Consider the following 26,599-nt stretch of genomic DNA (forward strand, 5'->3'; position numbering starts at 1 on the left):
TTTCTGCCTTCCTGTGGACTACTTGAACATTTTAAAATTCCCTGCTGCCCTGGAGGCTTGAGCCTTGGGGCCCTTTGAGCTAAAAGCTCCAAATTTAAATGTGTCACTCAGAGGAATGTCCCCATATGTCCCAGCACAGCCACCCCACCCTCTCCTGCTCCAGAAAAGAGTGAGCCTCAAGCTTGGTTAATTCCATCTGCTATCTTCAGGTTTGGGTCCAGAGCTAATCAAATCCATAGGTTAACCCAGTTCACTGCCTGAAACTGACCATCTGACCCCACCAGAGCTGTTAACTGAAACTAATGACAGCATGCCAGGGAAGCAAAGGGAGTTATCGCAACAACCTCACTGCTTGGAGGAGGCACAGAGAAGCATGCATAGCAGACACCTTGACCAACAGATGAGTTCAAAGACATAGTGGTGGGTCTTCTCCTAAGGCTCTTGTCTCTGAAACAGAAGCAGTCAGAAAGTCTTGGAAATGATAGCATCTTTGGTGCTGGCGTCACCATCATCCCTCACACAGTGTCCATCCCTCAGGACCTAGCCAGTACCTGGCAGTTAGCAGATGCTCAAGGCATATTTGAAGAAAGAATTTATGAGTGGATGAACGCACAGCTTAGTGCATGCGGGAAGGGGCACATTTGTGAAAACTTTGGGGGTGAAAAGTCAAGCCTGTGGAACTGTTGATGGACCGTCTTCTTTCCCTGTCTTTCCTGAGCGTATAGTGCTCTCATCGTTTCCCTGTTTCCTCACTGGAGCAGATTTTTTTAGAAGTATTATCTCATTTTTGGAATGACTTCAGATTTACAGGAAAATCGAGAAGATAGCACAGAGTTCCCATAGAAGTCCTTACCTGCTTCCCATTATTAGCATCCTGTGTGAGTGTGGTATATTCATTATAATAGTGAACCAACATGGATTTGTTATTGTTAGCTAAGTGTTAGTCACTCAGTAGTGTCCGACTCTTTGCGACCCCATGGACTATAGATCTCCAGGCTCTTCTGTCCATGGAGTTTTCCAGGCAAGAATACTGGATTGGGTTGCCATTCCCTTCTCCAATTGTTAGCTAAATCCCATGCTTTATTGCTATTTTCTCTGTATCCAGTGTCTTTTTCTGCTCTAGGATCCCATCCAGGACACCATGTTACATTTAGTTGTCATGCCTATTTAGGCTACTCTTGGCTGAGACAGTATCCCAGCCTTTCCTTGTTTTTTTCTTGTGTGTGTTGGTTTTTTAAGATTTTTTTTATGTGGGTAATTTAAGTCTTTATTGGATTTGTTACAATATTGCTTCTGTTTTATGTTTTGGTTTTTTGGCCCTAAGGCATGTGGGAATCTTAGCTCCCTGACTGGGGATCAAACCTGCACCCCTTGCACTGGAAGGTGAAATCTTAGCCACTACGCCTCCAGGGAAGTCTCAGGCTTTCCTTGTTTTTTATGACCTTTATTGAGAAGTGCTGGTCACTATTTTATAGGCTGCCCCTCTAGTGGAATAGGCATTGATTGTCTCATGATTTAGATTGAGGCTTTAGACTGAGGCTTCGGGAAGGATGACCTCAGAGGTAAAGTGCCTTTCTCATCACATCAAGGTACATATTATCAGTATGACTCATCACTGGAGATGATGACCTTGATCACCTGGCTGACGCCGTGTTTGCCAAATTCCTCCACCGCAAACTTACTCTGCCCTTCCTCTCACTTTCCAGACTGTGCTCTTTGGAATCAAATCACTATGTGCAGCCCTGACATCAGAGTGGGGAGCTATGTGCCTCCCAGATAATTTCTAAGTGTTTGAGGAGGGTCCCTTCAGAACAGGCGGCCCTTGTCTTTACTTTCTCGGATGATACAACACATATTGAAGTGAGGCAGCAAGGGCAAGCTGTGAGGTCCTAGAGAGACGGGAGTTTGCTTTGTTGCCCCTAATATATATGGCTCCTTTCACAGTGCAGGTCACCTAAGATGCTGAATAAGTACCTATTGAATTGAATTAAACAATCACCACCACTACAAAAAAAAAAAAAAAAGTCCTATGAAGGGCCTGGTTGCTCGGGTGTCTCTCTTTCTTTGAACATTTTTACTTACTTATTCATTTATTTATTTTTGGCTGTGCTGGGTCTTCACGGCTGCTCGCGAGCTTTCTCTGGTTGTGGATAGAGTGGGGGCTGTTCTCTAGTTGCAGTGCATGGGCTTCTCATCGCGTGACTTCCTTGTTGTGGGGCGCAGGCTCTAGGCTGTGGGTCCAGTAGTTGTGGCGCACAGACTTAGTCGCCCTGGGTCACGTGGGATCTCAGTTCCCAGACCAGGGACTGAACCTGTGTCTCCTGCATTGGCAGGTGGATTCTTAACCACAGGGGCACCGGGGAAGCCCCCAGGCTTCTCCTAAGGGTCATCAGGTCCAGGAGGGGCATCTTCATTCCCTCCCAGAGTTGGTGAGACGGGGGCTGACTTACCAACAAGGCTCCTGAGACAACCCTGGGTGCAAGTGAGTCCAGCACCATTCATCAACACAGTTTGCACAGAGCATCTTGCAGGTCACCGTCTCGTCTTTCACGTGACATGCAAGTACTCACTGGGCATCCCTAATGTGTCGGACTCCCTGGGGTCATAGGGGTGACAAAATAGGGTCCACCTGAGGCAAACGCTAGTCAAACTGTATTAGTTTCCACTGCCACAATAACAAATGACTGCAATTTAAAGGCTGAAGACGACACCCGTTTACCATCTTGTGGTTTCCATGGGTCAGAAGTCCAGGCATAGGGTCTCAGCTGGGCCTTCTGTTTAGGCTCTCACAAGACCAATATCAAGGTGTCAGCAGTTGGGTTCCTTCCCAGACACTCGGGAAGAATCCACTTGCAACTTCATTCGGGTTTGGGTGGAACTCAGTTCCTCACGTTGCATTTCTTTGTTGAGGGTCAGTAGGGGTCATATTTTTTCCCAGTGTCAGGGCCTGCATTCACTCTCAAGCTTACCATGTGGCCCCCGCCGTCTTCAAGAAACAGTTCATCAAGTCCTTCTCAGGCTTCCAGTCCCTCTGACTTCCTCTTCTCCTCCATCCCTCCTGAATTTCTCATGCATTTTAAATGCTTATGTGATTACACTGGGCCCACCCAGATAATACAAAGTAATCTCCCTTTTTTAAGGGCAACTACTTAGTGACCTTAATTACTCCTGCCAAGTCCCTTTTGCCCTGAAAGAGAACAGATTGACAGGCATCATGGTATCTCATGATGGTCCTAGTCCCAGGGGTTAGGGCATGCAATCTTCTAGGGCAGCGGTTCCCAAACATTTTTGGCACCAGGAACCGGTTTCATGGAAAACAGTTTTTCCATGGACTGGGGAGTGGGAGGGAATGTTTCAGGATGATTCGAGCACATTACATTTATTGTGCACTTTATTTCTATTACATGGGCTCCACCTCAGATCATCAGGCATTAGATCTCAGAGGTGGGGGACTAGGGACCTACCACTTGATGCTTCTCCAACATCAGTGTGCATGGGAGTCACCTGCAGAGCATGTTAATGAGGATCTGATTCGGTGGGCCTAGGGTGAGAGTCTGCGTTTCTCGAAAGCTCCCAGGCAGTACTGCTGCTGCGTGCTGGTCAGTGGAGCATATTTCTGTGGCCAGGCTTTGTTGTTTTTTAGTGGCTAAGTTGTGTCCAGCTCTTTGCAACCCCGTGGACTATAACCTTCCAGGCTTCTCTGTCCATGGGACTGTCCAGGCAAGAACACTGGAGTGGGTTGCCATTTCCTTCTCCAGGGGATTTTCCTAGCCCAGGGATTGCACCCAACTCTCCCGCGTCCCCTATGTTGGCAGGCAGACTCTGTACCACTGAGCCACCAGGGAACCCCATGGCCGGGCTTTAAACCAGAGGAAATTTACAGTCGCCAGCTGAGGTCGAACCTAGGACAGAATTTCAGAACATTAAACTTGTGGTTCTCAAACCTAAGGGGACATCAGAATCAGCAGAAAACTTGTTAAAATGCTGATTGCTGGGCCCCGCCCCCAGCATTTCTGGGTCAGAGGTCTGAGATGGGATCTGAGGGCATGCATCTCTAACAAGCTCAGGTGGTCTGCAGACCACACGTCGAGGACCACCGCTGGAACCACGAGCCAGTTGCTTTGTGCGGGTTAAGTGAGAGGAGCGGGTAACACCTTCTGTCACAAGGCCTTCATCTTTGAAAGTAGAATCCCTTTTTCTGTCCAATATAATTGCCTCCGCTTGGGCACTTCTCTGCACCCCATCTGAGGTAACATGGTGTCTTGTAGGATCAAAGGGTTGGATTTCTTTTCATTTGCTGAACTGCAATCCCTCTCTTTCAGAAACACAGCGAAGTAGATTCAAGCATAGCTTGAACCGATAACATCATTAGTAGTCCCAAACCTATCTTTTTAAAATAAAAAATAGCATTTATTGCATTTATGTACAAAGCAACACTTGTTTATTGTAAAAAGATATAAATATATAAGAAGAAAACATCATCATCCCACCCTATTTTCCAGACCTTTTTCTATACCTGTCACTCCAAATGCATATGTAGCCTTTTATTTCCAAAACTACATGGTACAAACTGTGTTGTAACCTACTTTTCTTAATATATTGTAAATATCAAGTTATCTAACCACTGTTTTTTAGCCCCTGGTTTCAACCCTGTTCACCCAACAAAAAGCATCCCAAACATGCTGATTCCTGGCCTCCCTCCTGCACACCTGCAGCTGGAGGGAGATTAATGGGCCAGCCCGGGCCCCCGTGGGACAGGAGGGAAGGACGGGAAGGATGGAGGCTGATCAGAAACAGGCTCCCGGAGTACTGGAACAGCCGTAGTTTTCCATCGCAGAACTATTCCTCCAAAACACACACACACACACTTTTTTTAGGAGAAAGTGATTCAGCTGAGCACTTCTGGATCCAGAAATGCCTCAGCACCAGAATCAAGTGCACAGGAAAGCTAAACCAGGAGCCTGTGTGTCTTGGTGGTGGGGAGTGCGGACACAGGACCGGAAGGGCTTCCTGCTGCCGTTTTTAGGTTAATTAGCTGCTCTCGGAATGTTTCAGCGTTGATAAAGCTGTGCTTATGGTAAAAACTTATTTTCCATCCTGTGAGTTGCAAAACTTGCTTTCCAATGAAAGTAAAGAAATGATTAGATATTTGAGTTGGTTTCATGTCCTGGGTATTGTAAACAGTGCTGCAGTAAACACTGGGGCATGGTGTCCTTCTGCATTATGGTTTTCACTGGATATATACCCAGTAGTGGGATTGCTCTCCAATGACAGATGAATGGCTAAAGAAGGTGTGGTATCTGTACACAATGGACTGTTACCCAGCCACTAAAAGGAATGAAATAAGGTCATTTTTAGAGACGTGGGTGGATCCAGACTCTGTCATACAGAGTGAAGTAAGTCAGAGAAAAACAAACATCGTATATTAACGGATATAGGTGGAATCTAGAAAAATGGTACAGGTGAACCTATTTCCAAGGGCAGATTAGAGATGCAGACATAGAGAATGGACACAGTGGGGGGATGCGGAGGGTGGGATGAATTGGGAGATTGAGGCTGGCATATATACACCTCCATGTGTAAAATAGATAGCTATAAAGCACAGGAAGCCCAGCTCAGTGCTCTGAGATGACCTTGAGGGTTGGGATTGGGAGGGGGGTGGGATGGAGGCCCAAGAGGGAGGGAATATATGTATACACATAGCTGATTCACTTTGTTGCACATCAGAAACTAACACAACATTGTAAAGCAATTATATTCCAATAAAAAAATGATTGGAGCAAGAAAAGATTTAATTACAAATTAAACTTCCACCATACACCTGCTATAAATGGTGGGCTAACTGAACAAGCAAACCCAGGGCCTGTCGGGCAAAGCGAAGGTGTGATGTCCAAGGAATTTCTCTCGGAACCTGCAGGCAGTCTGTGGGCTCCTCTGGCCCGCAGCGGGGGCAGGGGCCCGTTCCTACATGGGGGCTTGGATGAGGCCTCGCACAGCCCCCGTCAATGTGAGCTGTTCTTCCCTTTCCACAGAACGAAGTGATCAGCCAGCAGCTGTGTGTCATCTTCACTCACTGCTACGGGCCCTACCCCATCCCCAAGCTCACAGAGATCAAGCGGAAGCAGACCTCGCGCCTGGGTGAGTGGGGGCCTCCTGGGTCCCGCCCTGCACTGCTGCTGTGTGATTTGAGGACAGGAGGGAAGCAAACGCAGCAAAAGAAGAAGGTGGACATGTTGGCGGGCAAACAGGGTGGATACAGGAGTGAGGCAGGTGGAGATCGGGGTATCACCTTTGTTACATGGTTAAACTGTCTGGAGAACATACGTTGGGGATATGGACAAGGGGACTCACCAGCACCTCATCCCTTCACTGAGCGCCTTTCTTCTGCACATCACCGATGGTGATGATTGCCCACACCCTTCCAGTAGCCGGGTAGAGTCCAGAGAAGGCCGAGATCTGCATAGCCACTCTCCCCCATCCTCTCCTCTAAGAAGTTCCTCTTCCTTGAGATGGAATGAGCAGGGTACAGTGACAGGCCGGTAGTATGCCCCTAGTGGAAGTCCTGCAAGGAACTGGAAGGAGAGGTGAGCAAGCGTCACCTCTAGACAAACACACCAGACACACACACACACCCCAACAGAATGGTGCTGAACTGAGGAGATGGGATGCTCTAAACTCCCATCGGGTTGGCAGTAATTACTCTTCACCCTTCTTGGACACTTGCTTTGAGCTAGCCCTAGTCAAGCTCCCCGCTACTCTCTCAAACAATCCCTGGGCTACCCGGGAGGCAGGCAGTGTTATCTGGGTCACAGCTGAAGACAGGGAGGCTCTGCAGAGGCTTCAGCATCAGTTCAGTCAGAGCTGGAGCCTGAACCCAGGTCCCCCACCAAAGCCACAATCCCATCTTTCTCCAGTCGGCCTCTGGGATCTTCCAGAAGAAACCTTTCCATCGGGCACCAATTTCATGCAGAAGATCCTGGGCTGCTAGGAACCTGGTGAATCACCCAGGGAAAAAGGCAAACACCTGACTGCCTTGAAGCCTGAAGCATGAATCTTCTTTTGCAAAGGCTTGTCTCTCACTGCCTGGGGACTGATAAAATATTACAGATAAAGGACTCCCCTTCCCATTAAGGTTGGGGACTTTCCTGCTTCCTGTTTCCTTTTCCTATGAAGACCAGGAAACTTTGGAGAAATGGAAGCAGCTGAAAAATGCTACTCTTTAGCAAAGCCCCCTACTTTTGAAATAGATGAGCTAGTTTAAATTAGTGAAAAGGCTGATTTCATAGAAATGCTTTAAAGTATTTTTGTTCCTGTCACAAATAACCTATTAATTGAAATGGCACAAATTTTTGCTAAAGTGGAAAACTTAGCAGCTGAGTCAAAGGTTGCCTTGTTTTCTTTATGCCCATTCATGTCAGTCAGTTCAGTAACTCAGTCGTATCCGACTCTTTGTGACCCCATGGACTGCAGCACTCCAGGCTTCCCTGTCCATCACCAATTCCCAGAGCCTACTCAGATTCATGTCCATCAAGTCGGTAATGCCATCCAACCATCTCATCCTCTGTCATCCCCTTCTCCTCCTGCCTTCAATCTTTCCAAGCATCAGGGTCTTTTCAAATGAGTCAGTTCTTTGCATAAGGTGGCCAAAGTATTGGAGCTTCAGCTTCAGCATCAGTCCTTCCAATGAATTTTCAGGACTGATTTCCTTTAGGATTGACTGGTTTGATCTCCTTGCAGTCCAAAGGACTCTCAAGAGTCTTCTCCAACACCACAGTTCAAAAGCATCTATTCTTCAGTGCTCAGCTTTCTTTGTAGTCCAACTCTCACATTCATACATGACTACTGGAAAAACCATAGCTTTGACTAGATGGACCTTTATTGCAAAGTAATGTCTCTGCTTTTAATATACTGTCTAGGTTTTCTTCCAAGGAGCAAGCATCTTTTAACTTCATGGCTGCAGTCACCATCTGCAATAATTTTGGAGCCCAAAAAATAAAATCTGGCACTGTTTCCATTGTCTCCCCATCTATTTGCCATGAAGTGATGGGACCAGATGCCATGATCTTAGTTTTCTGAATGTTTTAAGCATGTAGGCAACCCAAAATTTACTAAAACTGCAAGTAGTTCCACCTTGTAGAAAGCAGGTGTTAATTAAAATATTACCAGGGCAACAAATCATAAAGATCCATCAAATTTACAGACTTTATAGAGTGAGGGTTACACTGCTAGGGCATAGCAATAATGTCTGACATCTGGTGCCTTGCAAGACACCCCTGTTAGAGCAGACATTTGCAAGGGCTGTTTCAGTGACGCAGCATAAAATCTGCTCTCCTGTAGCTATAGGAGAGGAGAGGAAATTTTTTTTCCTCCTGAATTTGCTGAGATTTCTTTCAGCAGCAATTAAAAGGGCCTGATTTTCAGGCCAAGCATTGTAATTCCAAACACCAAGAGAAAGAAGGCAGGCCTAAGAAGTTCAAAGCTCACAGATGAAAGAAAAAGGACATAGTATAATAATTAATAAGTGGAATATAAAGCATATAGTGTTCTGCATTTTCAATACGACATTCCAAACTCAGATAACTAAAGGTGATCAAATAGTTGTTCCTTAGGGACCTGCTTATAAGGTAAGAGAAGAGTGAGTAGTGACAAAAGTCCCGAAGTGGCATCTCCATAAGGCCAGGAAGGTCATGTAAATGAATGAAATGGGTTTGGTGTAAGACAATAGGGAGTGGTGGGGACTGTGGCAAACTGGAGAGCACACACCTGATTTTTTTATATGACATTGTCCTCTGCCCTCCCAGTAAATTCTGGGGTAGAATGGTAAAAAGAGCTAAAGGTAGGAGATGTTAGCAGTTTGGGAAGCGGAAGTGGGAGCTAGTTGAAGGTGGATAGTGGGAGTGAGAGTCTGAGCAGAGGGAGATGGGTTGCTGGCATTCCTCTATAACCTTTCTTCTCTTCGTTCTTGTTGTTTAGTTGCTAAGTTGCATCTAGCTCTTTTCTGACCCCGTGGACTGTAGCCTGTCAGGCTCCTCTGTTGATGAGGTTTCCTGGGCAAGTATACTGGAGTGGGTTGCCATTTCCTCCTCCAGTCTCTTCCCTTTACCTGAAAGGTTTTAGAAGTTTGGTTTTTGTTGCATTTTTTAATAAAAAAATTTTTTTAAACAGTATAATTACAGATGATTTGACATTTTTATGCTTTTTTTTATATGGTTTAAATTAAAGCTTTTTTATTGGGAAGAGGTCAAGAGGCTATAGGTACTGACAGAAATATGAGTAGCGGATACCCAGGGCCACCACCTAGGGTGAATCAACCAGAAGGAGAATCAGCCAGAAAGGCCAGTTCTGGTTCTAAGTTACAGCAGGGTCTGTGAAGGGGGCCCGGCCGGGGTCTGACTTGGAAAGTGAGCGTGGTGGAGTCGGGTAGGGGTAGAGGTGCCTGGGCCAGTTGGTGGATTTTCCAGCGAGACCACAGTGCTGAGCTCAGGACGGACTGGCACCTTTTGTAGCCCAAGTGGAAATGCCTGAGATGCCGGGCAAATTGGAGGATTCCGGTGCCTAGCAACACAGGCCCTGGAGTCAGCACGTCCAAGGTCACATCCTGGCTTCTTCACCAGCCACTGGCTTGACCGAGTCACTGCGACTCCTGACTTCATGCCCCTGTCATACACCTGACTGTGGCCCCTCTCTCCCAGGGCTGAGTGAGTTTACACCTGCCAGTGCCAGCTCGCACGGTTCCTGGCACGTTGTGAATGCTCAGTAAGTACCAGAGCACTCACTGTACAACTAGTCACATGGCTGCTTTTTTCTTGGAGGTGAGGGCAGGAGCCTGGCTCCTTGGCCTCTGATCCTGAGAGAAGGCTTGGATTTCAAATCCCCTGAAACACAGCAGCAAACAGGCGGGAACCACTTCGGTCCGGAAAGGAGGGTGCCTAGCTGCAGGAGGAGGAGCGGGGTGGGGTGCGTGGTCACCCACCGCTCCTGACTGTCATCTGAACTCCGGCTGGGGGTGAATCTTCTAGGGGGAAATGCTACTTTTAATCACAAGTAAGCTGTGAAGATTCCCTGTGAGATATTGAATTCCAGTTAATTGCATGTTCCTGTAACTGATCCTGTTTCCTGTTTGGTCACAGTCTCTCCAACAAGTATTTTATCACCATGGCCTCCCTGTCAGCTCTTATGAGCGCTTTTCCAAAAGAGGAATCCAAACCTCATCCTTCTCTCCTCTAAAGCTACCCTCTCTCCTTTTCCTGTTCCAGATCCTCATTTCCTTAACAATAAAGAAATGTCAGATGTCACCTTTCTGGTGGAAGGAAGACCATTTTATGCTCACAAAGTGTTGTTATTTACAGCATCTCCAAGGTATGTATCATCAGTTTTGAAAGCACTGAATTATAAGGGTGGTTATTACTATTCTCTAAAATTCAGTTTGGATGGTATCATCACTGAACAGGCAGATTTTCTTCTCAAAATCAAGGTTCCAAGATTATAGGGCATTTGTATACCTTGTTCAAGCAGCATGATTCACAAAGACAAAAGGAAGAAGCCTCCTAGGAGTCCCTCCGTGGAGGACTGGATTTTCAAAATGTAGTGTATACATACCTTGGGCTTCCCAGGTGGCGCTAGTGGTAAAGAACCTGCCTGCCAATGCAGGAGACATAAGAGATGCAGGTTCAATCCCTGAGTCGGGAAGATCCCCTGGAGGAGGTCGTGGCAACCAACTCCAATATCCTTGCCTGGAGAATCCCACGGACAGGGGAGCCTGGTGGGCTACAGTCCGTGGGGTCGCAGAGAGTCAGACACGACTGAAGCGACAGCATGCACACACACATTTACATACATTATTCAGCCTTAAAAAGGAAGTCAGTTCTGACACATGCTACAATATGAATGGGGACATTATATGAAGTGAAATATGCCTGTCATAAAAAGACAAATATTATCGTATATGATTCCTTTTATATGAACCATCAGTGATCGAGTTCATGCAAGTGAAAGCAGCTCAGTTGTGTCTGACTTTTTTCTCCAGGCCAGAATACTGGAGTGGGTAGCCATTCCCTTCTCCAAGGGATCTTCCCAATCCAGGGATTGAACACAGGTCTTCTGCATCGCAGGCAGATTCTTTACCAGCTGAGCTACCAGGGAAAATCAAGTTCATAGAGACAGTAAATAGGAGGCTGGGAACTGGGGCTAGGGGAGGGGGAGTAGGAGTTGTTTTTTGAGGACAGCTTAAGTCTTGGAGATCGATTGCACAATGATGTGAATATACTCCATGTAAATATTAGTAAACACTCAAAACTGGCTAAGACAGTAAATTTTATGTTATGTATTTTTTAGCCACAGTTTGGAAGAAGAATACAGGGCAGTCTCTAGCATAATCCGCAGTCTTTGGGTGGCTTAGCCAAGACACTGTTCCTCTGGGCAGATGGATCACATACTGAGCACAGAGCTTCGTGAGTAGAGAGTGGATTGGATTGAACTTCCTTAGCCAGGTGTCCTCATGCAACCTGAAAACTCACACTGCAGCCTTGAAATGCCTGCTCTCCAAATATCAGGGAACTTAGGCTTGAGGCGCTCAAAATACACAGGTCCTGCATCTTACTTTTCCTGAACCCTGGAGTTGACAACAATAAAACATCATCCCTGCAAACTCCAGGAGATAGTGAAGGACGGGGAGGAAAAATACACTATCCTTTGCGTGGTTCTGTTGTGACATCATGGAAGAGCTATATCAATACTGTGTGTGTGTGTCTGTGTGTGTGTGTGTGTGTGTTCAGTCGCTCAGTTGTGTCCGACTCTGTGACCCCGTGAACTGTAGCTTGTAGCAATGTTAACTTCTTAGTTTTAACAAGGTACCATGACTTTGTTGGATGATAACATCGGGGCAAACTGGGTGAATGGCATACTGGAACTTTCTGTACTATGTTCCCAACTCTTCTATAAATCTGAAATTATTTCAAATGTAAAGTTTAATTTATAAAGAGAGAAATGTCTGAGCTTATCTCTAAATGTGTTGAGTATGGGGGACTTGCCTGGTTGTTCAGTTGCTAGAATCCCCTGCACTGCAGGGGACGAGGGTTCAATCCCTGGTCGGGGCACTAATATCCCACGTGCTCTGGAGCAGCGAGCCCAACTGCAACCTTTGAACCCAAGCACCACTACGACAGAGTGTGTGTGCCATATTGAAAGATCCCGCATAGTGCAGTGAAAATCCCACACGCTGCAACCAAGACCCGATGCAGCCAAATAAGTAAGTAAATAGAGTATCAGTGTGTTCCACTGACTGGGTCTCTACCCACGAGGAACCTCGTTTAGCCAGTGGCAGGAAAATGCATCTAAAACCCCCAACAGAAGGTCATTCCTTTAGGGAGACAGTTAGGTAATAAACAGATGTTGATGCCTATGACGTTAAATACCCACCGTGCATCAGGGCCAGCCTGGCTCAGGCTCTGAGGATGCAGCAGAGGCAAGAGTCAGCAGCAGTCCCTCCCCTCTTGGAACAAAGGTTGTGTGGGAGGAGGAAGGAGTGAGTTGGAGAGCTCCATGGGCGCCTGAGCAGCTTGAAATTTGAGTCAGGAAGGACTCCAGGAAGGAGGCAGCCTTTGTCATGGGCCTGCAAGGTGGAAGGGGTTTTTTGTTTCTTACTTTATTTATTCTTTTGGCCTCACTGCACAGCTTGTGGGATCCTGGTTACCCAACTGGGGATCAAACCTGGGTCTCCTGCAGTGGAAGCTCAGAGTCCTAACCACTGGACCACCAGCTGGAATTCCCTGGACAGCATTTTAAAAGGCATTTGTTCTTTTCAAATCACCTGCTTGAGAAGTAATTTAACAGTTCTAGGCACTGTTTTTAACTTTAGCATTTTAACTTCAAATTGGATTATGGTATCGTATCAGGGGACATCATATTAGACAATCTATGGACATGTCATCATATTTCCGAGTTGGAGGATATATTACATGTTTTTATCATCAGAGAGCTGAGCCTTGCAAGCTGTGGATGTCTTTGTGAGTCTTCTCTCCCCTTTCATGTTCTCGCTCAGGTTCAAAGCACTCCTCTCCAGCAAACCTACGAACGACGGCACCTGCATCGAGATCGGGTACGTGAAGTACCCCATCTTCCAGGTGAGCCCCGCGGTGACCGGAACTCTGCCTGTGGGTGCGGGCACCGGTGGGTCCCTCCCAGCCTCCGCCTGTGGATCGGCCGCCGCACTGTCATCCGCTCCTGCACGTCAGGCCCTTGTCTTTGCACTGCCCCTCGCCCTTACCATCCATGCAAGCCCACGGCATCAACTGAGCACCTGCTGTGTGCCCAGCACTGTGCTGGGGCCTGGAGACCCAAGGATAAAGGGCATTTTCCCCTGGGGCCTCACAATCCAGAATGGATAACTCTGAGTAGTTAGTCAGTTACAATATAAAGTTGGAGTGAGTGTGAGAGAACCAATGTGCTATGCCAACTCAGACCAGGGAGGTTGGGGAAGGCCCCTTGATGGGGTGCCAGCTGGAACATTGCAGGCTGAAGAGACCCTGGTGAGCTCTGGGGGGGCTTGGGGCTTAAGAAAGGGAGTTAGAGGGACTTCACTGGTGGTCTAGTGGCTAAGATTCTGAGATTCCAGTGCAGAGGGCCTGGGTTCAACCCTGGTTAGGGAACTAGATCCCACATAATGCAGCTAAGAGTTTACGTGCCATGACTAAAAAAATCTCATATGCCACGACTAAAGATCCCACGTGCTGAAATGAAGATTGGAGATCCCACATGCTGCAGCTAATACCCAGTGCAGCCAAATAAATAAATTTAAAAGGGGGATGGGGCCAGTTAGAACATTGCAGGCAGAGAATAGGAGGTATGAAGTCCCCCAGAGATGATTGAGCCCAGTGTGATCAGGAACCAGTGGACTTTAGGGAGTCCAGTGTCATGTTAATAGACTAATTAATAGTTAATAAGTTAATAGTTAATAGGTTCAGGTTAATAGGCCTGAACCTAATGTAAATAGGAAGAAAGGCTTGTCAGAGGCCAGATGACATGGCCATATCTCTGTTCGATTGAAAGCAATACCGTCTGATTTATTGGGCATATTTGAGGGGAGCACAGCGACATTCTTGCTTCTCCTCCATCCTTCATGTCTGATTCACTGGGGCTTTTTTGTGTGTATGGTGGTGTCTTTGTCTGGTTTTGGTATCAGGGCGATGGTGGCTTCATAGATGATCTCTGGGAGTGTTCCTTCCTCTTTTAGAAGAGTTTGAGAAGGACCGGTGTATGTTCTTCTTTCTGTGTTTTTTAGAATACACCTGTGGAGCCACATGCTCCTGGATTTTGTGCCTGATTCATAAATCCAGCCCATCAGTGACATGTCAAGCTAATAGAAATTCACACCCCTAGCCAGCCTCACAGCCCTGTTTCTGGGCCTCTGCCTCTCATCAGCGGTGTGAAGGCGGGCGGGCTGCTTATATCATCCAGGGGCCCGCAGGGGAGACTGTGGCCCCTCCCTGCCCTCCTCCTACAGCCAGGACTAGTAGGCCAATGTGGGTGACCTGGGGATGGAGTTTATATAATTCTGAACAGGACCTGATTCCTCCAGTTCAGTTCCAGAAGGACAGCCCTGGGAAGACGTGGGGAAGACACAGCCTGGCCCTCGGGAGACTCACATTCCAGGAGGGTTGAAGAGACCACACAGAGATAAGCAGGTGTCAGGGCTGGCCACGGTCTCGGGCCAGAGGTCCTGGTCTGGGTTGTGAAGGACAGGGCTGCATTTCAGGATCTAAATGCTACAACCCTGGGTTTAAACAGCAGCATCCCCCTGTTTGAAATCATTATCCTTCATGTGATCTTGAAAAAACTGCCCAGCCTCTCTGAGCCTCAGTTTCCTTATCTGATGAATAGGAGGGAAAAGGTATTCCAGAGAGATAAAGAGCACAAACAAAGGCACAAAAGTGGGAAGCTCTGGTGTGTGTTAGAGGGAAAGTGATTATAGTCCATTCGGGTGTGCCTTAAGGTAGACGGGACACTGAAGAGATACATTGGAGCCACGTAGTAGAAGCCAAGTGCCAGTGACCAGATGATGGTTCTTCCCTCCATTTACTAACCTTGGCCCCCCAGATCCTGTGATTCAGAGGGCTACCAGGAAACCACCATGCCGTCACAGTAAGCCCTGAAGCCCGTTCAGTTACCTATATTTCCACCACTAGAGATGCTTTCCTTTGGTTATGTTGAAACTTCAAAATAAAGAATCCTTATAGAATAAGCATGGGCAAGACACTCTCTTCTCTGAACCTCATTTTCCCCATTTTTAACTCCAGCTATGAATGAGGCACTGGCCTTTGCTTGCATGTAGCTATCTTAACAAATCATGCCACTTTTAGAGGTAGGGGACTGAGGTCCAGAGAATCTGGTCCTAGTCAATGAGAGAGCCATTATTTGAAGCCAGTCCGGTCTTTGTTGTTCAGTCACTCAGTCGTGTCCAACTGCGACCCCATGGACTGCAGCATGCCAGGCTTCCCTGTCCTTCACTATCTTCTGGAGCTTGCTCAAACTCATGTCCATTGAGTCAGTGATGCCATTGAACCATCTCATCTTCTGTTGTCCCCCTCTCCTCCTGTCTGCAATCTCTCCTAGCGTCAGGGTCTAATTGCTGAGTTGGCTGTTCGCATCAGGTGGCCAAAGTATTGGAGCTTCAGCATCAATCCTTCTGATAAAGATTAAGGATTAATTTCCTTTAGGATTGACTGGTTTGATTTCCTTGCAATCCAAGGGACTCTTCTTCTCCAGCACCACAGCTTGAAAGCAGAAGGGAACAATAATACTAGAAGCTCTGTTTCTTGTGCAGCAGCTATGTGCAGGGCTCAAAACCAGCAGTGCTCAGCCTCAGTGCAGTGGAATCATTTGAGGAGCTTCGACGATTCCCAGTGTCCCGGCTGTCGTTCAGGATCTGGGCTGCAGCTCAGGCATCAGCATTTTTAAGTCTCCACCCTCTGCCATCATCCAGAGTCATGTGCAGCCGAGGTGGAGAACCAGGGCTCTAAGTTACAGTGTTTCTCGAACTTTCGGAAGCCTCAGAATCTCCAGGGGAAGCAGTGGGGATGAAGGGAGTTGCTGTTAAGCCACGAAACTTGCTGAAATGCAGATTCCTGAGCCCCACCCCCAGAGTTCCTGAGTCTGTAGGCCTGGGATAGGGCCCGAGAATTCAGGTTTCTTATGAGAACATAGGTGATGCTGATACTTCTGGTCCAGGGACCCACTCTGAGAACCATGCCCCATGTCGTCTAATCAGTTCAGGCCTCCCAGCTCCCCCTCCGGATGGCTCTTCTCCGCCCGGACAGACAGGTAGAGGAAGTGGCCAGGCTTAGCTTCAGACCCAGGCCTGGCTGACTCCCAGACCTGATCTCTTACCTGCCTCCCTGTTATGGGGCCTTAGGTCTTCCCTAGAAATCACCCAGCCCCAAGGAAAGGCCCTTAGTGTTTGGGGCATGAGCCCAGTGCTGAAAACCGTGAACCCCCCTCTCCAGCTCTCTGAGGGCCCATGAAGGGGGCACTTATGCCATCAAGCCTAGGACTAAGGAGGGGTTCTTGTCATCAGAACCTGACTCGTGGCAGGCACTCAATAGATGCTGGGGACCAGTTCAATGAGAGATGCATGCAGGAAGGCACGGCCCCAGGGGAATCGAACGCCTCTGTTTACTTTTGGCCAGGGAAGGCTTCCCAGTCACATTAGCCGTGAGTTACTGTAATGGGCAGAGAAGATTGAGCAGACCCCGGGGAATTCTCCACGTGCCTGCCCCTTCCCCATAAAAGAAGAAAAGCCTCATTCGTGGCTCAAAATAGGCCAAGTCAGGCTGAATCTGACCCAGAAGGAGGCTCCCAGGGGCCAGCTCACTTCCCTTCCATGCTGAACAGAGGAATTTTAGTAAATGAGACGGCTTTGAGTTTCCTCCATGCAAGACTGTTTAACATCACACGCAGGCAAGAGCCCCTTGCAGCTGAGGCTGCACCTGGGAGCAGGGCCTCCACCAGGCTGTGGACGCCATTTACATCCTGCTTCATGCAGGTGGACAGCTGCCAAGAAAAACAACTCCATAAACAGACCCCTTGGCTTAATCAGGGTCCGTTTCACTCCCTTGCAGAAAAGGCTCGTGCTGGCTGAGTCTGAAGGTGGCACAGCACAGCCCAATTTAATTCCATTAGCCCCATGGTTAATGGGGCTCCATGCCTGCTCCTGAAAGCAACATTTCAAGTCAACAACACAACCTTGAGGAAATGAGATAGCATGCTGGAGAAGTGCTTTGAAACTGGAGAGACCCTGTTTTCAGGACAGTTATTATTATTATGGCTCTTACCATCACTATTATTGATTTGGCCTTTATAAAAGAGAGGTCCTTGGGGAATAAATGGATTTTAATAAAGCCAGTGTCTCAACATTTGCCAAAGATTATATGCTTATGACCTGTCTGGGTCCAGGGGAAGAGTAAACAGTGTTACGTTATCATTTCACAAAGCCTCAATCATCAACACTAAAGCCCCACTCTGCCACAGGCAGTTGGCCAGTGGGAGACTCAGACACAAAAGAGGAAGGGGAGGAATTGTGTTTCTGGTTAAAGTGTACTTGCCGCTGGCAGGCACTGGGAATGCAGAGGTGGGTAAGACCCACTCTGCACCCTCAGACCCCAGCAGGAAATAACACTGCAGTCGTGGGTGGTATGCCGCCCAGCACGGGGTGGGAGGCAGCTAAGAGAGCTGAGCAGGTCTGCAGAGGCTTCACAGAGGTGACTGCTGAGCTGGATCCTGAAAGAGGGGCCAGAGATCAACAGGTGGAGAAGGAGGGAAGGGCATCCAAGCAGAGGGAACAGTGTGGGCAAAAGCAGAGTGAAAGAGACGGTAGTAGGTTCTAATAAAGGCAAGTGGTTGAGAGTGGGAGACCAAACCAGTCAATCCTAAAGGAAATCAACCCTGAATACTCACTGGAAGGACTGCTACTCAAGCTGAAGCTCCAATATTTTGGTCACCTGATGCAAAGAGCCAACTCATTGCAAAAGACCCTGATGCTGGGAAAGATAGAGGGCAGGAGGAGAAGGGGGCAACAGAGGATGAGATGGTTGGATGGCATCACTGAATCAATGGACATGAGTTTGAGCAAACTGCGGAAGATAGTGAAGGTCAGGGAAGCCTGGTGTGCTTCAGTCCATGGACTTGCAAAGAGTCGGACACAACTTAGTGACTGAACAACAACAATTGAGATGAGAAGGGTGGAGTAGTAGGTGAGATCTGAAAAAGTAAATTGATCCAAAGCCACAGCATCCATTTCAGCAACAGTGAAAAATGGAAACAACCCACATGTCCATCAACTGGTGGATGGATACACAAACTGTAGTACATCCATACAACGGGATGTTGTTGAGCAGTGAAAAAGAAGTGACGGAGTGTGATACATGTGACCTTGAAAATACCACGCTAAGTGACAAAGCTAGATGCAAAAGAACATATGTTGTACAATTTCATGTATGTGAAATGTCCAGAACAGGCAAATCATAGTAGATGTCATGACTGACCCAAAGAGGAAATGGGAGAGACTGCTAACAGGCCCGAGGTTTCTCCAGGGGGCGGGGGTTGAAAATGTTCTAAAATTAGATTGTGGTGGGACTTCCCTGGCGGTCCAGTGGTTAAGACCACACTGCCCCTGCAGAGGGAACAGGTTGGATCCCTGGTATGGGAACTGAGATTCTGCACGCCAAGTGATGCGGCCAAAATAAAGTAAAATAAAATTAGATTGTGGTGGTGGTTGTACATCGTGGATACCTAAAAACCACCGAACGGGGTACTTTGTTTTTTGTGGCACCAGGTCTTCACCATTGTGCACCGGCTTTCTCTAGTTGAGACGAGCAGGGGCTACTTTCTAGCTGTGGTGCGCCGGCTTCTCATTGCAGTGGCTCCTCTTGTTGCAGGGCATGGGCTCTAGGCATATGGACTTCAGTGGTTGCGTCACATGGTCTCATAGTTGTGGCTCACAGGCTTAGTTGCTCCAGGACATGTGGAATCTCACTGGCCCAGGGATCAAACCCATGTCCCCTGCATTGGCAGTCGGGTTTTTAACCACTGTACACCAGGAAAGTCTGAACTCTGTACTTTAAATCAAAGCATTTTTAGATTCCACCTATAGGTGATATCATATGGTCTTTTTCTTTCTGATTTACTTCACTTAGAATGATGATCTCTAGGTCCATCCACGTTGCTGCAAATGGTATCATTTCAGTCTTTTTTTATGACTAATATTCCATTGTGTATATATATATATATATCTATATTCATATATAGATATAGATACACACACATCTTCTTTATCCATTCATCTGTCAATGGACATTTAGGTTGTTTTCATGTCTTAGCTATTGTAAATAGTGCTGCTGTGAACATTGGGATGCATATATCATTTCAAATTACAGTTTTGTCTGGATACATGCCCAGGATTTAGGATTGCTGGATCACATAGCAAGACTATTTTTAGGTTTTTTCAAGGAATCTCCATACTGTTTTCCACAGTGGCTGCACCCATTTACGTTTCTACCAACAGTGTAGGAGCATTCCCTTTTCTCCACACCCTTTCCAGCATTTATTATTTGTAGATTTTTTAATAGTGGCCATTCTGACCTGTGTGAGGTAGAACTTTGTTATAGTTTTGATTTGCATTTATCTAATAATTGCCCTTACTGAGCATCTTTTCATATGCCTATTGACCATGTGTATGTTTTCTTTGAAGACATGTTTATTTAGGTCTTCTGCCTGGGTTTTGGTTGGGTTGTTTGGTTTTTGTTATTGAGTTACATTAAAAGCGATTACTTTAAACCCACTTGCATAAAGTAGATTTAAATCAGTCACAAATGATGTCGAATGACCTGAGTAAGAAAATGGAAGGTCATTCATACTAGAGAAAGATTTTTCACCCTCAGAGAAAATTAAAAAGCTAATATTTACTGAGTTCTTGCCATACATCTGCCAGATCTCTGTTGGGCCTCTTACATGTATTAACTCGTTTAAATTCTCATCACAACCCCATGAGGTAGGTAATATTACCCCCACTTTACAGATGATGAAACTGAGGCATAGAGAGCCTAACTTAATTCTGGTCTCACAGCTTTTAAGAGGCAGACCCAAGTCAGAAACCAAAGCAGTTCAGCTCCAGGACCTTTCTCTTAACCAGTGTCCTGAATTGGTCAGACTGTCAGAGCCAGAAGGGACCACAGAGGGCAACCTGGTCCAGTCACCTCATTTTACAGACATCCAGAGATGGGATGTAAACCATCTACAGGTTTTTCCAACACAGCTGCTAAAGTCAATGTGTCATCTAGGCAGGCAGAAAGCATTAGAGAATGCTGGAGACTATGGCCAACTCGGGAGGATACACGCCACCTGATGTTTTAACACTCAGCTTCGTGGGAGGTGGTGACAGCCAATACTATCACAGCCTTGGGCTTAATTCTACCTAAGAGACACCAGTTTGCAAAGCTCTGGGACTTTACACACCATCCAGTCATGTGTACGAAGCCTGGCTTGGACAGTTCACACCATCAATAAAACATTGAGACCCTGGACCCTTAATGACTTCATCCTGGCCCTTATCAAGCCATAATAAGGAGACGGTGGTCTTGTGATGGCCCAGAGTCACCCTCTGAACCTGAAACCAGAGGTTTACGGCCAAACTGGGTCGTGTTCCCCGGAGAGCTGCGGCTGGTTCAGGGTCTTTAAGTCATGCCACATCTGCCCCAGTTCTGGGCAGCTCAATGGGGTTGGAGGTGAAAAGACAACCCATGATTGTCACCCATAGATGGGGGGAAACTGTCCTGGGGAGCAGAGCTTAGAATTGTTTAGTTTGGCCCTGAGGGTGAACCACAGGGCGACAGATTACAGCATGGTGTAAGAAAACATATCCAGCCTATAAAACTTGTGAATGGAACTTCTTCCTGAAAGGCCGCAACCCAGGGGGAATGGCCACCCCTGAGAAGGGGTGTCACGCAGGGACTCAGAGCCACTCTGAGGCCTCGACTGGGTGGCGTAAGATGACTGTGTCTGTGTGCCGTGGGCTCTGTGCTCACCGTGTTCTGTCTTCCAGCTGGTGATGCAGTATCTCTACTACGGTGGCCCAGAGTCGCTTCTCATTAAAAACAACGAGATAATGGAGGTGAGGAGCCCGCCGTGGTCCTGAGTGGGTGGCTCACATGGGTGGTGTCTGGGGGCAGCCTGTGTCTGGTTTGCATTTGGATGCAGGCTTGGGGGTCCTGCCTGCCTCCTTCAGATCTCTCAAGGACTTCTTCCCAGAGCCCCTCCCTGGAAGGCTGGGGTGTTGGGTGCGCTAGTCCAAGCTCTTTCAGTAGCAGCTGGGTGAAGCCTAATTTTATCTGGCTCTGGGGGTGGAGGAAAGGAAATTTACTGAAGAGTCTGAGGCTACCTCTAGTTCCAGGCACAGCTGGTGCTCAAATGGCATCATCAGAAACTGTCCTTGACAATTTCTCCCTTGTCATTTGTAGGAAAAACATTTCATCTGAAAGCTTTCCTCAAATCTCAGCGTGTCCATTGAGGCAAAAGCTAAGAGGCAATTACGAGCTCTCCCGGCTTCACTCAGCAGCTCCCTGGCTCTCCCCATCTCCTGTCCACCTCTCGTAACTGTGTTCTCCCCCTCCTTGCTCCTCCGGCCTTGTTTCTGCTCCCATCTGTCCAAAGCCAAGATTTCCCCTGCTCCTTCCTAGCAGTGGGACTCTTGTGTCGAAGGTGGTAGCTTTGAGTGAGTGAAAGTCATTCAGTCACGTCCAACTCTTTGCGACCCCATGAACTATACAGTCCATTGAATTTTCCAGGCCAGAATACTGGAGTGGGTAGCCATTCCCTTCTCCAAGGGATCTTCCCAACCCAGGGATTGAACCCAGGTCTCCTGCAATGAACCCAGGTCCCCTGCATTGCAGGCAGGTTCTTTACCAGCTGAGCCACCAGGGTAGCTTTAAATCAGAAGCCAAAATCGCTCTGCTAGTCCTGAGAGAAAGAGCCGGGACCCCATTCAGGTGCTGTAAGTCCGGGGGGCCTGATGAGAGATGTTAAAACATGAGGAGTCATTCAAGAAGTGACCCCTCATGGTGGTTCAGACATGGACTCTGGGCCAGACTGGCTTCAAATCCAGGCTCTGCCCCTTCTGTGATCCTGGACCAGTCATTTAACCTCTCTGATCCTCAGCTTTCATACTTACAGAATGGGGATGACAATATCTACCCCACTGGGTTTTGAAGATCTTAAGGGTTTCTGTTTGTAAGATGCTTACACAGTGCCTGGCATGTGTCACAGTGCCTGGCGTGTGTTCACTGTGGAGCCCTTATCCCTTTGTTCTTATTCTGTGAAACCTTCCGTGGTCACTCCCCCGCCCCCCGAAGTTCCTCTCTTGTCTCTCTGGACCAATCCTCTGACAAATCACAGCCTCAGAACTTAGACTGCACTCTGAGGACTCAGACTCTGTTATAAACCTTTTAAAAAGCTATTTTCAAATTAAAATAATGAACATACATTTCAATCATGTAAATAACACAGAAGAGCTTTATAATACTTAAAAAGCCCCTCATCCAGCCATCTCCCTTCCATCCCTCAGTCCTTTCCCCAAAGGCAATCCCTTTGAACTCTTGCTTCAGTTCTTTTCTTCCCCTTCCCCTGTTCAGCATCTTCCGAGGCCAGGTGCCGTGCTCAGGGCTGGGATATAACGGTGATGCAGAGGGGCAGAGATCCCTGCCTTCCCAGCCTCTGGGGAAGGTGATGGACGTGACATCATGTCTGGTGTGAGAAGGGCTGTGAAGAAGACTGACAGGTTAAGGGGGCCAGACAGTGATGGAGCGAGGAGACCTGAGGTGATATCTGTGTTGAGACCTGAATGAACGGAGGAAGTGAGCCACCTCGACATCCATCCTGCTAACTAAGAGCGTTCAGGCTTCCCAGGTGGCTCAGTGGTAAAGAATCTGCCTGCCGATGCAGGAGGTGCAAGAAACACAGATTGAATCCCTGGGTCAGGAGGATCCCCTGGAAGAGGAAATGGTAACTGGCTCCAGTATTCTTGCCTAGAAAATTCCATGGACAGAGGAGCCTGGTAGGCTACAGTCCATGGGGTCACAAAGAGTCTGACACGACTAAGCACACACACACACACAAATAAAAACGTTGACCCTTATTTCTGGACATAACAATCTTAAGCATCGTTTCCTGACTTCCTGCTGCAATAGATGGAAATCTGATTCACTTAGACCCCACGCCTCCCCTCTGCCATCTTCCCCCACAGTCGAGTTCTGTCGTGGGGTCCCAGTCCACCTGTGTAACCTTTGTGCTTTAAAGCGATGTATCAACGCTTTATGCTCAGTGTCTGCACCTTGGGTTCTGCTGTAGGAGATGAAGGGTTTTCTCACCACAGCCGTGGCTTTCCTTCCACCTCCCAACCTCTGACAGGCTCTTTTTATGCTTTTTAGCTCCTGTCTGCCGCTAAATTTTTCCAGCTGGAGGCTTTGCAGCGACACTGTGAGATTATCTGTGCAAAAAGCATCAATACCGACAACTGTGTGGATATTTACAACCATGCCAAGGTAATCAATCCCATTCTCGCTGTCCAAGCATGCCCCGTGCACTTTTGTGGGAGAGGCTTTCTCTGCAGATGCTGCGAGTCTGGGCAGAGGGTGGATGCTGGGTCTGTGCATCCAGGCCGAGCTGGCCTCATTCTTCTAAGGTCTGCTTCCTGCTTTAGGAGAGATGTCTTTCCCTTCTTCCGCCCCTCCAGAATACAATGGAAGCAGAAAGCCAGAAGTTTTAAAAGCATAGTCATCCTCAAACTCCAGCGTGTGCATGAATCACATTGCAGGCTCTGCTTCAGTGGGCCCAGATTGGGCCCTGGTTCTGCATTTCTAACAAGCTCTCAGGTGAAGCCTCTGCACCTGGTCTAGGCCACAGGCCACACACTTAAGCAGCAAGGTTCTGGAACAGTGGTTCTCCAAGGGGTCTCCAATCCGGCAGCACCAGCATCATTCGGGAGCTTGTCAGAAATGCACATTAGAGGCCCCACTCAGACCTGCTGAGTCAGAAACTGGGGGATCAGGCCTGGTTGTGTGCAGCTTCGCAAGCCCTCCCTGTGATTCTGGGGTTGTTCATGGGGGAGAACCATTATTCTGGAACTGAGGTTCCCAACACTGGCTGCATGGAAGAATCACCTGGGCACTCACTTAAAATCCCCATGCCTGGGACCTCTCACAGACCAATTCATCAGTCTCTGGGGGTGGAACCTGGGAAAGAGAGAGATTTTTTTCATAACTTCCTGGGTGACTCTCAGATGTGCCAAGGTTGAGAACAGATTGTCAGTGCTAAAGAAGTCCAAGGAGTCCTCCTAGTCAGGTGGACCCAACATCTTGGGGAGACATTTGGAATCTGTTTGGCCTATCACCCCAGATCTCTGCTGGGGAGTCCAGCAGTCTATATTTTTAACAGGCTCCTAGGGCGACTGTTGTGATTTCAGCCCTAAGATCAGTCCTCACTCCAGTTTTTGGAGTAATATCAGTGAACCACCAATTTCATCCAATTCATTTCACAAGTGGAGACTAAAATCATGTGTCTAGGTACTTCATTTTGGTTCATGTGCTCAGGACACAGGGATTAGCAACTGTTAGAAAGAAACAATGAGGTGAATTAAGATTAGGAGTTCATTTAAAACTAAGCATTCCTCTTTGATAGAACTGGAGCTCAGCACATATGCCTCCCACATCCACAGTCTGTAGAGGAACCACTGATGTGAATAACAGTTATTCTGCTTGTTGTTAAAAAAAAAAAACAAGTCGTGGTTGAGATATTATTTTCTGTCTTAAGTCAACATTCTCTAAGCCCTTTTCATGTCCAGGCCCCTGTGCTTAAAACCCTGTTGCATTACCTTTTTTAATCCTCACCACAATCCTTTCATTAGTCCATGTTATAATAAGGAAGCAGAGGCACAGAGAAGTGAAGTAACTTGCTTAAGGTCACACAACTATGAGATTTTTTTTTCGCTGTCGTAAATAAAATATATGCAATGTGAAACTTACCATTTACCATAACACTTACCATTTCTAAGTGTATACTTCAGTGGCATTAAGTACATTCCCATTGTTGTACAACCATCGTCACTATCCATCTCCAGAACTTTTCATCTTTCTAAACTGAAACTCTATACCCATTAAATACAAGCTCCCCATTCCCCCCTCCTCCATGGCCCCTGGCAACCATCATCCTACCCTCTGTCGCTATGAATTCTACTGTTCCAGGTACCTCATATAAGTGAAATCATACAGTATTTGTTTGGTTTACTTTTGTGGCTGCCTTCTTTCATTTAGCACAATGTCTTTAAGGTTCATCCATGTTGTAGCATGTGTCAGAATTTCATTTCAAGGCTGAGTATATTCCATTGTATGTATGTCGCACATTTCGTGCATTCATCCGTGGTCACTTGGGTTGCTTCTACCTCTTGGCTGCTGTAAATAATGTTGCTGTGAACAGGGTGGGTGCAAATATCCATTGCAGTCTCTGCTTTCAGTTCTTTGGGTGTATATGCCCAGAAGGGTAAACCTCACTTCAAAGCACAGGTTCTTCCTTGTGTTTATAGTCTGGCCTAATACCTGTTTGAAATACTTGTGATCATTCTTGATACTCAGAAGATTTTCTGATGGGTCATCAGTAAATCAAAAGACACAGGGAGGCTACTTGCTCCCCACTCACAGTTGGTTAAATGAGACTTTTACCAAAACCTGGTTTCCTGGGACACACAAAAAAATTTTTTTATCTTAAACTGGTTACTTTGCAGAAAGCGCGTCCAGAGAAAACTCTCTACCCAGGAAGAGGGCCTGATTAGTTTCACATTCCTCTGCCCCGTGCTCTGGCCATGGACGCCCAAATCGCCCTGTGAGCTTTGCCGTGGTCTATCTCCTTGGGAATGCAGCAAGGCCTGCACACCACAGTCCCATTTTAATCACTTCAGCCTCCTTTGCAGGCAGCTTCTGTAGCTCTCTTGCTATTTGATAACACAGCCAACGCAACGTGAGCCCGGACTGGGAATGCATTTGTGCTACAGGCTTATAGCACCTGTGGCCAAGAACTGCCTTCATGTATGTACCTCTCCAGCCAGAGCTTGGCTTTCTGCAGCCGGCCAGCCTCTGCCTACCCTCTCAGCCTCATCCTGGGACATTTCCAAGGTCAACACCTGCCCTTCATGATACTTGCGTGGAGGCCAGGGCAGTGCCAGCCCCGACCCCACGCGCCCTCTATGTGCCCTGCAGCATTAACCGTCACCTGCCACGTGGATTCTGTTCCTGGCAGACTGTGCTGCAGACTGAGGCTGGTTTAGCAAAAGAGCCAGAAAAGAAAGAAACCAACACTCGGCTTGGAACCCAGAAATGCAGGCATTTAGGCACTAACAACCATGTTTCAAATATCAGCAAGTTCTTGGCAGCATTACTTCTGTTCTGCACCTAACCATTAGCGACATCTGTGAAGTTTTATCCAGAAGAGAAGTCCAGCCCATAAATGCATGGCTTCATCATCTTTGTTTTCCTAGCAAAGCTGTCCCAAACTATTCAGTCATGAA

At 47.3% G+C, this 26,599-nt stretch overlaps 1 protein-coding gene across 3 annotated transcripts in view; it reads left to right on the forward strand.

The window, feature by feature from the left end:
- The window catches only part of ABTB3 (ankyrin repeat and BTB domain containing 3), a 318,330-nt gene that overhangs the window by 286,056 nt on the left and 5,675 nt on the right, over window positions 1-26,599 (forward strand). For all 3 annotated transcript variants that reach the window (XM_065938459.1, XM_065938463.1, XM_065938467.1), the window contains 5 exons: window positions 6,033-6,138; window positions 10,257-10,359; window positions 13,040-13,121; window positions 21,092-21,160; window positions 23,472-23,585. In XM_065938459.1, the coding sequence (XP_065794531.1) occupies window positions 6,033-6,138; window positions 10,257-10,359; window positions 13,040-13,121; window positions 21,092-21,160; window positions 23,472-23,585 (474 nt within the window). The remainder of the gene's footprint in view (window positions 1-6,032; window positions 6,139-10,256; window positions 10,360-13,039; window positions 13,122-21,091; window positions 21,161-23,471; window positions 23,586-26,599) is intronic.

This window comes from Muntiacus reevesi, chromosome 1, assembly GCF_963930625.1.
Source record: "Muntiacus reevesi chromosome 1, mMunRee1.1, whole genome shotgun sequence".
NCBI lineage: Eukaryota > Metazoa > Chordata > Mammalia > Artiodactyla > Cervidae > Muntiacus > Muntiacus reevesi.